The sequence below is a fragment of the Pongo abelii genome, chromosome 3, assembly GCF_028885655.2.
Source record: "Pongo abelii isolate AG06213 chromosome 3, NHGRI_mPonAbe1-v2.0_pri, whole genome shotgun sequence".
NCBI classification, from domain to species: domain Eukaryota; kingdom Metazoa; phylum Chordata; class Mammalia; order Primates; family Hominidae; genus Pongo; species Pongo abelii.
Window position 1 is genome coordinate 161,936,138 of NC_071988.2, and position 10,707 is coordinate 161,946,844.

At 35.8% G+C, this 10,707-nt stretch overlaps 1 protein-coding gene across 4 annotated transcripts in view; it reads right to left on the bottom strand.

Moving 5' to 3' along the window:
- Window positions 1-10,707, bottom strand: part of MAML3 (mastermind like transcriptional coactivator 3) — a 434,306-nt gene that overhangs the window by 292,234 nt on the left and 131,365 nt on the right. The window contains exon 1 of one of the 4 annotated variants that reach the window (XM_054553545.2): window positions 10,298-10,704. The exons of the other annotated variants lie outside the window; for them this stretch is intronic. Coding sequence (XP_054409520.1) covers window positions 10,298-10,315 — 18 coding nt within the window. The 5' untranslated portion in view covers window positions 10,316-10,704. Of the gene's footprint in view, window positions 1-10,297; window positions 10,705-10,707 lie in introns of those variants that run through there. 4 annotated transcript variants of the gene reach the window in all.

Below are 10,707 nucleotides of genomic sequence, written 5' to 3' on the forward strand. Positions count from 1 at the left end.
ACATGGTGAAACCCCATCTCTATTCAAAAAGTAGCCGGGCATGGTGGCAAGTGCCTGTAATCCCAGTTAACTCGGGAGGCTGAGGCAGGAGAATTGCTTGAACCCAGGAGGCGGAGGTAGCAGTGATCCAAGATGGCACTATTGCACTCTAGCCTGGGCAACAGGGCTAGACTCTGTCTCGAAAAAAAAAAATGTGTGTGTGTCTATATATATATATAGACACACACATATTTATACATATATGACAAATATATATATTTTATATATATAAAGTGTATATATATATGACAAATAGACCCAAAAAACTTTACTTTGATGACTTTACCAAACAGAGAAAAGACATTGATCGGTTTTACTCAAGGTTTTCTTGTTTTTATGGGAGGTTGAGGAGTGCCTCAGGTGAACTAGTGGCCTTAATGATTTTTACTATTGCTTCAGGTTTGGCTAAATACATCTAACCTCTCTGCCTGTTTGTGCACTGCAGTTTCTGTATATGCAGAGGACAGGTGTGTTAGTATACTAAACACTTTTCTAAAATGCAATTTATGATTCATTCTCATATTTAATCCACTTTAAACATTCCACCACTGAAAAAAGGTGAAAAGGGAGGAAAAACTTTTTCATGGAGAATTACAATGGAAATTTCTTCCTGCCTAAATTATTAAAAGTTCCAAATTAGTAAGCCTAAGTTCATTTTTATCATACATTACAGAAGTGATCTAAATCTCAAAAAAAAAAAAGTCTACAGATGTTTTAGGCAATTACCTATTATGTAATGCCTCTTCAATCAGCCACAGTTTATTGCAAGGAAGGGGTCTTAAAATAGAAAGTTTTGAAAAACAGGGAATTCTTACAAGTTTGGCAACCCAAAAAATTTTATTTTGGAGCTATTCAATGAGAAAAAGAAGATAAAAGAATTAATGTTGTATAGAGTGAAAAACAAGTTTTGCTTGTGAAATTTAAGCTTTGGTTTGGTTTCTGCGAGGTAGAAAATAACCTGTTATATTTTATGTGTCAGAGGACATAAATCATGAATGTTATAGGCTGTAGGTGACAGACATACCTGGAAGGTCAACGAGACTCAAGATCTCTGTTGTCTCAGCATGCTCCCTCTTCCCAGCCTCCTGTATGCAATCAGTCGTCCAGTCCATCAGTTCTTTCTTCCTGTTGCCTACAGTTCTCAGTTTCCTCCCATTCACTTTACTCCTGTCCAAGGCCAGCACTTAGGACTTCACACTTGTATTTCTAAAGTGACCACCACATCAGCTTCCTGTCTTCATTCTCTCATGAACTTCAGCACCAAATAAAATGTTCCTAAGTTCCATCTTGGGCACTTGTTTAACAGCCTTTCTAGAGACTGCTTTGCTTAATAATTTAAAATCTGTACCTTTTTACCCAGCCAGTCAAGTTTCCCCAAGATCTGGCCCTAACCACCTCTTGAGGTCTAGGTTCTACTTCTCTCCTTCATCCTGAGTCCAATTATGCAGATATCCAATGAGACAACTGCCCTGGCACCATCCCATAGGGGGCACTGAAACACCACTAATCAATTAGAAATACAGCGCCGGTTAACTCAGGTTTCTACCCTCAAACTCCTTACTCATTGGTAAAATGTAAACGAGAGCCATTCCCATAAAAGCACACAATATACCCTGAGCAAAGAGATCAAGTGCCGGTATCCACGGAAATGACCTCTACCCATGGTGCATATGATTAATCATATCCAATTATGAGTGCTTTTTAAAAAATGAAAGACAAGTCCAAATAGGTTAAAATGTCATGTTGCATTCCCAGCATATAACAGACATCTTATTTTGAAGGTAAAGAAAGAACTATTTGGGTATACCTATTTTATTAATAGAAAACCATTCTTTCCTTTACTCTCCCACTAGAAAATGTCAAATATTTAAGGAGTCAAATGATTAGCTCGCCAGGGGCACGTACGCATCTCAGTCCACCTTCACCCTTGCCATCTTGTCTCCCTACAGTCCATGAACACAGCCTGCATTCTTCCCCTTGCCTATGCATATGCCGTTTCTTCCTCTGGAATATCTTCCTTACTTTTCCCTCAGCCACCTGCAATCCTAACTGTTCTTTAAGATGCAAGTGATTTTCTACATTTTTCCATAACATCCTCCTCACTCTCACTAGCCATAAGTAGTCTCTCTGTTACCACAAATCCTATGTTATCTCTGACATGATACCATACTGTCTTTTGTGCCCGTTTTTCTTTTTCAAGAAAAAATATACACCTACCTCATGCCAAACTTTTTTCTAAGAGTCTTAAATGCATTTTTCCATGTATTCTTCAAAATAACCTTTGACACTATTATTTCCATTTTCTAGATGAATAAACTGAGCTTTATGGAAATTAGATTACTTGCTCAAAGTCATACGACCAAGAAAAAGCCTGACTCCAATCCAAGTGTGTCCATTTCTGGAGGATGAGCTCTGACCATAATGCCATAGGGCTTCAGTCTTACTTCCCCATCCCCAGTGTAAATTCCTTCATTACTTGAGGACAAGCACTGTGTTTTGGGTATCTAGGTGCCTCTCCAGAATCCCCAATAGAGAACCTTTCTGGACCATAACAGATACTTAGCAAAGGTATATAAATGATGGCGCTGATATTCTTTGGACCTTCTGATAGGAATGCGTTGTGGATCCCATTACACTTTAAGCTGTTCTGAAAGCACTTGAGAATGGGATGAGGCTTCTTTCAGTGGTATGGGCAAAGCCAATCTCTGCAGGAGCAACATTACAGATGCTCCACAATGTGGAACCATCTTTCTGTGATCTCCTAAATTGGCCTTATATATTTCACAACTTTTACATCTTTTCTAGTCAACTTCTTTCTAAATTCTTCTAAAGGGCTCATCATCTAACACTGTTCTGACTTCCCAACACTATAGTAAAGCAGTAAAGCAATGCCATATGCTCATTTGTTAAGCAGCTTGACATAAATATCCAACCAACCAGAGAGTAGAGAAATTAAAATTACAAAGCACGATAAATGATCAAAAAATATAGATGTCCAAAAGCTGAATGTAGACATAATTTAAAATTAGGTGACTCATCAAAGTGGGAGGGGCTGGAAAGATTAGTTACATGTTTATTATTGCAAAAACTAGGAACAGCCTAAATGTCCAAAAGAAAGGAACTGCTTAACTAAACAATGGTGTGTCCAAACAACGGAATACCACACAGTCATCATAAATTAGTCATTCGACAAATATTCATTGAGTGCCTCATGTACATGAGGTAAATGAAAAAGAAATGATACCTGCCTTCATGGTGCTTAGAGTCTAAATGATGATACAGAAGTATATATAATGACAAAAACAATTTTATATTGCTGAGTGACGTGGTAGGTTACAATAGAGTAAATCTGTGTGAATTAGTTTTTTTGTTGTTGCTGTTGCTAATAATTTGAAGATATATTTGTTCTGTGTTCACACCTTGGCTTGAAGATGTTTAAGTTCAGCATTAATGTCATAGGAAGTGGTAAACTTCAATCACTCCCTTCCTTAGGGACACTAGGATATTGAAAAGACTAAAATACTGAAAGACCCAATTATATGTGTATAGGAAGAATGGAAAAGCTGGCATTATTTTATAAAAGTAGACATCCAAGTGAGTTGGTCTGGCAATATTAAATTTTACAGAAGAAAGTAAAGTTGCACATTCAAATTAAAAGTGAAAAGTACTTCAAAATTCAAAAATTCAAAAAATTTAAAAAGTAATTAAAAATTTAAAGTGAAAATGAGGCGAGTACAAATCAAATTAAGATTAGTGTGAATTCCAATTGAAACTAATTTTCAGATAGCTCTTTGAAATATATATTCCTTGTAAGCATACATTATTTTAAAGTATGAATTAAAAGTCTTCCACTAACCAATTACAACACAGAAGTATTGTCTACCGATGCACTTTTTAAAAGAAAAAAGTCAGAAAAAGAAAAGCAAAGTCAAGTACGCAAAGAAAAAAGAGAATGAAATTTAAAATCATGAAACATCAATAAAAAGGATGTCTATCACTCTGGGTTACCCTGTTTTGCATAAGTCCTGAAGACAAAACTAACTAGAAAGAACAGAAGCTCTATAATTTCTTAAGCTAAAAAATAATAAACTATAAGATTTATAATATTCAAACTTCTTTACTCTTCAAATTCTTAATTTTTAGAAATGGAGAGAAACTTCCTCAAATTGATGAAGAGCATCTAAAAAAAAAATCTATCATTAAAACAGTTATTGTTGAAAGCCTGAATGCTTTCTCCCTGATACCAGGAACAAGGCAAGGATGTCTGTTCTCACTCCTGTTATTCAACAAAGTGTTGGAAGTGCTAGCCAGGGCAATAAGGCAGGAAAATAAAATTAAAAGTATACAGATGGGCCAGGTGTGGTGGCTCACGCCTGTAATCCCAGCACTTTGAGAGGCCGAGGTGAGTGGATCACTTGGGGTTAGGAGTTCGAGACCAGCCTAGCCAACATGGTGAAATCCTGTCTCTACTAAAATACAAAAATTAGCCACATGTGGTGGCATACGCCTGTAATCCCAGCTACTCAGAAGGCTGAGGCATGAGAATCGCTTTAACCCAAGAGGCGGCAGTTGTAGTCAGCCCAGATTGTGCCACTGCACTCCAGCCTGGGCAACAGAGCAAGACTCCATCTCAAAAAAATACATAAAAATAAAGGTATACAGATGAAAAAGGATTGGTTCCTGTTTATGAATGACATGATTGTGTAAATGGAAAATCTCAAGAGATCTTTAAAAAAAAAAAAGGACCTCCTAAAACTAGTGAGTCCAGCAAGATAACAGGATACAAGATTAGCATACAAAATATAATTTATATTTCTATGTCCTAGCAATAAATATGTGAGCACCAAAGTTGAGAATAGAGTATCATTTACACTTACTAAAAGATGAAATATTTAGGTATAACTCTAACAAAACAAATACGGACTTATGTGCTGAAAACTAAAAAATTCTGATGAAAAAACCAAAGAAGATCTAAATAAACGGAGAGGCATACTGTATTAACGGATTGGAAGACAACATAGTAAGATGTGACTTTTCCTTAACTTGATACACAAGTTTAAAACACTTCTTATCAAAATCCCAGCAATAGTTTTTGTAGATAAAGACAAATATTCTAAAATGTGTATGAAAATGCAAAGAGATTGAAATAATGGAAGCAATTTTGAAAAAAAGAATAAAGTAGAAGGCATCAGTGTACCTGATTTCAAGACTTACTACTGTATATAGTTATGGTAATCAAGACTGTAGGGTACTAGTGAAGAGACAAACACTAGATCAATGAAACAGAATAGAGAACCCAGAAATAGATCCACCTAACACAAATATGTTCAATTTATTTTTGACAAAGTTGCAAAAGCAATTTCACGGAGGAAGGACAGACTTTTCAACAAATGGCCAGAGCAACTAAACATTCATTGGCAAAACAGACATAAAACAAAACCAAACCAAAAATACCCACCTTTACCTAAACCTCACACCTTATACAGAAAGTATCTCAAAACGGATCACAAACGTAAATGTAAAATGTAAAACTATAAAGATTTTAGGAAAAAAAGTAAGAGAAAATCTTTGGGAGCTAGAGCTAGCAAAGAATTCTTAAAGTCAACACCAAAAGCATAACGAGTCAAGGAAAATTTGGTAAGTTTTGTTCTGTGAAAAATCTTTTGTTCTGTGACAGATTCTCTTAAGAGAATGAAAGAACAATCACATGTTGGGAGAAAATATTTGCAAACCATTTATCTAACAAGGATTTCTATCTAGACTATATAAAGAATTCTCAAAACACAGCAGTAAGAAAACATTCCAATTAGAATATGGGCAAAAGACTTGAACAGACATTTCACTGAAGATGACATACAGATGGCACACAAGCACACGAAAAGATGTTCAACATCATTAGCCACCAGGGAAATGCAAATTAAGGCCACAATGAGACATCACTATACACTTAGCAGAATGGCTAAAATAAAAAACAGTGACACTACCAAATACTGGCAAAGATTTAGAGAAATGGACCATTCGTACATTGCTGGTAGACAAGTAAATAATACAGCCCCTATTGAAAATAGGCAGTTTCTTTAAAAACTAAACATGCAACTACCATATGACCAAGCAGTTGTACTCCTGGATATTTATCCCAGAAAAATAAAAATTATATCCACAGAAAACCCTGTATATGATTGCTCATATCAGCTTTATTCATAAATAACTAAAACCTATAAAAAAACAAATTATCTTTCAAGGGATGAATGCTTAAACAAAGTATTGCATATCCATACTATGGCATACTACTCAGCAATAAAAAGGAATGAACTATTGATACACACAACAGAGAATCATGCTGAGCAGGAAAAAAAAAGAAAAAACCTATCCTAACAGTTTACAGTATGTGATTCTGTTTCTATAACATTCTTGAAATGACAAAATTATAAAAATGGGTGGTTAAGAAAGGGGGATAGAGAAAAAATAGGTGTAGCTATAACAGGGCAATATGAGAGATTCTAGTGGTTAGGGAAATGTTCTGTATCTTGATTGTATCAATGTTAATACCCTGGTTGATATACTGTATTATAGTTTTTTAAAATATTACCATTGGGGGGAACTGGGCTAAGAATACATGAGATGTGTCTGTATCATGCCTTACAACTGCATGTGAATCTATAGTTATCTCAAAATAAAAAGGTTAATTTTAAAAATAAAAAAAGAAATGAATACGCTAGATTGTTAGTGCTAGTTAGGGTGGGGTTAATTTTCTATTAAGTCTAATTGGGCTTCTACAAACAACTGCTGGTGTAGCTATCTCCAGTTCAAATAACCTAAAATTTTAATGAGAACTACTCAGATTCTAATTTAAACCTCTGGGTGCTCCCCTTTTTTATGTGGCACCTTCTGCTGGTATATCTAACCGCACAAAAGCCCAACAAATGTATAACACATAATAAAAAACCAAAACCCTTTACACAACAATGTCAAAGTGGAAAATGAATGTGCGAATATTAGAAACAAATACACATGTGTCTACTCATGGAAAGATCAAACAAAAGCATAAACTATAATATTTTTGTAGCAGTGAAAGAGCAAATGTTTTAAAGAAGAAAACAATCTTGTTTATCTTAATATATTAATAATGTCACTACATGGAAGGAATAGGAAAAAGCAAAGGACAGTTATTTGGTCCTGAGTTACAAACTCCAAGCGAATAATAATCAAAATATTCTGTCAACTTTTCTGCATTTCTTTGTGGAAGGTAAAGTCTAATAGTTGCTTGTCGCCATGCTTACTTTTTTTCCATTCAGTCATTAATTCATCCACAAGAATTTTTGGAAGTCTATTATCAGGTACTTTGCACTTAGAGAGGCAAGAAGATAAAATAGAAATGGTTTCTGCTAATCATGTTTTTATGATTTTATGTTTTAAATAAATGGGCTTAGTTTAATGTTATGTATGTAATGTTTTGGGATATAGTGTTTTTAACTTATTATAACTTACATAACTAATCCCTTAATGTTGGGGCACATATATGTTTTCTCAACTTTTCACGATTATAATTAACACAGAGCAGTCATAACTGACAATAAACTAGAAATAAAAAAGACAAGAAAAATGAAAAAAATACTTAAAAATAAATGAAGTCTTACAAAACCTCTCAATTCAAATTGCTAATATGTGCAAAATTAGTAACTGAAGAATAATTTTTTTTCTCTTTTCCAAATTGTTGTTTAAACCTCAACCTCTTGACGAACTTGGGTTCTAATTGTTTTTCTGTTCACTAATCTTTTAGGTTAACTCTGCCCTCCGCCCACACTGAACTACTTTCAGTTCCCCTAACCGACCATATTCTTTTTCCAGGGATTTGGATATGTTTTTTCAGTTTAGAAAACTCTCCCTACCCAGCACTGACAAAATCCTAATAAATCTTTGGGCTTCAAAGACACTTTTTATGTAAAACCTTTGCAGGTCCCTCAGAAGCCTGAATGAAACCTTAGTCACCCTGTAATTAATTACTTCACCATATTACAATGATCTGTTTACTTGTCTGTCTTCCCCATTGGACCCAAAGCTCTTTGACAATGTTTTGTTCACTATTTATCCCAAGCGCTGAGAAAACAGCCTGACCCATAGCAGATGCTACTCTATAAATACCTAATGAGTGAGGAATGAATGCATGAACAAATAGACTCTTAAGCCTCTGGCCTAGGAAGATGGGCAGCTCCTCATTCACCCAGATGACTGGGTCTTGCTTATGAACATGGCCAACAACATAAGGCAGCTCTCTGAAATATACGTTAGAGCCTCAGTCTTTCCATTGCTATACAATCTAGGAACTTAGGCACCTTTCCAGAAAACAACACCTCATCTAAGAGGTGTCTCCTGAGAGCTACTCTTGGAAGCACTGAAGTCCTTTTCAGCAAAGACTGAGAGGTCCTTGAAAAGATACATTGTGTAACTTCAGTGTACAATGAGCAGCTGGGAGTGTTTTGGGTGAAGTTGGTGTAAAAGGGTGCCTTTAATACAATATTTAGGTAGGTTGACCTGACTGCCTAATTTATATGAAGAAATGTTAAAGCCCTGGGTACTGTGAGGATTTCTTAGTACTAAAGTTTGTCCTTATGTTTCCATCTTTCTCAGTATTGAGATTACAAATCTTGGAACACCAGTTCTGAGGGAGCTTAGTAGTCTTCCCTTCAACAAAGGCTTTAAGACACAGGACATATACCTTGTTTTCTCAAGTCTCATTTCAGAAGATTCTTCCCACTGCAAACACCAATGCTATTTTTTTTCCCTCCTGACCTTTGTCAACTGTGTTGCTGTACTGCATTTGGAAGTATTACAATGGTCATTACCTGCCCTGTTTATTCAGTGTTAAGTATTAACAAGGCCTGTGCTATCTCAGCTGCTGTCATATTTCTCCAGGAAAGAAATGCCTATGTAAATGTCCTAATGCAAACAGAAGACTCTTTTTCTAGGTGGGGGTGGCAGAAGACTTGGAGACAATTGAAAAGATGGAAGAAAACAGCAGATATTTTAAAAGAACAGTTTTCAGAAATACATGGAATAATTGCACCATGAAACCTAATTTGAGGCTGATTTCTTTTTTTGTTTGTGCATTTGGTCAGTTCTGGCCTGGTATTTACTCATATTGAGGCTATAAAGCACATATTTCTGGATTTATTTATAATGACTTCAAATAGTTTGATATTGAGCAAAAGTGTATAAATATATTACAGAATAAAGAGAAAAAATAACCCTTGGCATCAAACTCTCTTTGTTTAGGGTTTACATGTTTGGTTTCTTGTGTGGAACAGCTATGTCAGAGTGGGTGGGATCCTGTTTCTGAGGGAATGGAAGAGTGCTGACAATATTTTCTTGAGCACAAAGAAGGGTGAAGAGTCTTATTAAAACTCCTATCAGATACTGCTTGTTGGACAGTGAAATTGCAAAACTTGCAAAGAGGAGGGCCAAACACCATGCAGAACAGATCAAATACAAATTAAAAAATTGACTTAGGGAAGAAAAAATCTTTCACTAGAGTCAGCTTTTCTGTAGAAATTGGCCCGTTCTCATAAATTTACCTAAGTTTGTGCTTGGATCAGATGACAAAGCAAAATTCCATCCTCTGATAGTTGCAAAAAACTGCCAGTGAAACAAACTGAAGCCAAATACATACTTCCTAGACGACATCCGATCCAGAGAAACAAAGGTGTAGGTCACTTTTTCATTTTTAAAGTACCCAACGAGTTACAGAGAGATGAAAATAGACAATACATGGAGAAGAGAAGACTGCTTCTCTTCTGTAGCTATAGCCATATGAAATAAAACAACTGTACCTGCTGGGACTTACAAATATGTGTGTTATTTAGGAGAACGGGCTTTGGAGTTACACTTGCAAGCTCTGAATCCCAGTTTAACCATTCCATAACTGTGTGAGCTTAGATAAGTTTCTTAACTATTTTTAATTTTCTACTTTTTAGAAGTGAGTATGGATTACTTAAGCAATAGAAATTAATTAGGGCTGGAAAAAAAGAATGATTTGCTGGAAGTGCTTTAGCAGCATAACCTTTATGTAAGAACAGATACCATCATTTACTGAGGGCCTACCTAATGTATGCCAGGCATTTCGGATACACTATTCTAATCTTTATACATCCCTGCAAGGTTAATACTATTATTCCCAATTTATAAGGTTCAAAGTAGCTAAGTAATTAGACCTACGTCTTGAAGCTGAAAAGTGGCAAAAATATCTACCCATATTCCTTACCTCATTTTTTTTTCTCATTTTTAAAACAATGACCCAAGAATTTCTCTTCCCTCTCTGATTCCTTTTTCTCCAATCCTACTCAGGTCATAACTGCACTGGGAATCTCATTTCTTTCTTCTTTCTCTTCTTTATCCAGTTTAACGTTCCTGAATCTACTCACCAACCTCCCTTCTTCCCCCACTTCCTGGTGCCACCGATCCCAATCCTTCCTCCAGTTTTGTTTGGCTTGAGTCCTGTCCTGAATCCCCACTGCCCCATCAGGTCCACCCCCACTCCATCATCACTGTCATCATAATGAGAGCAAATACCTGTTAGCACTTTTCTATGTGTCAGGTGCCTTATGAGATGGATATCATTATTATCCCCATTTTAGAGATGTGGGAACTGGGACACCAAAAGGTAACATAGCT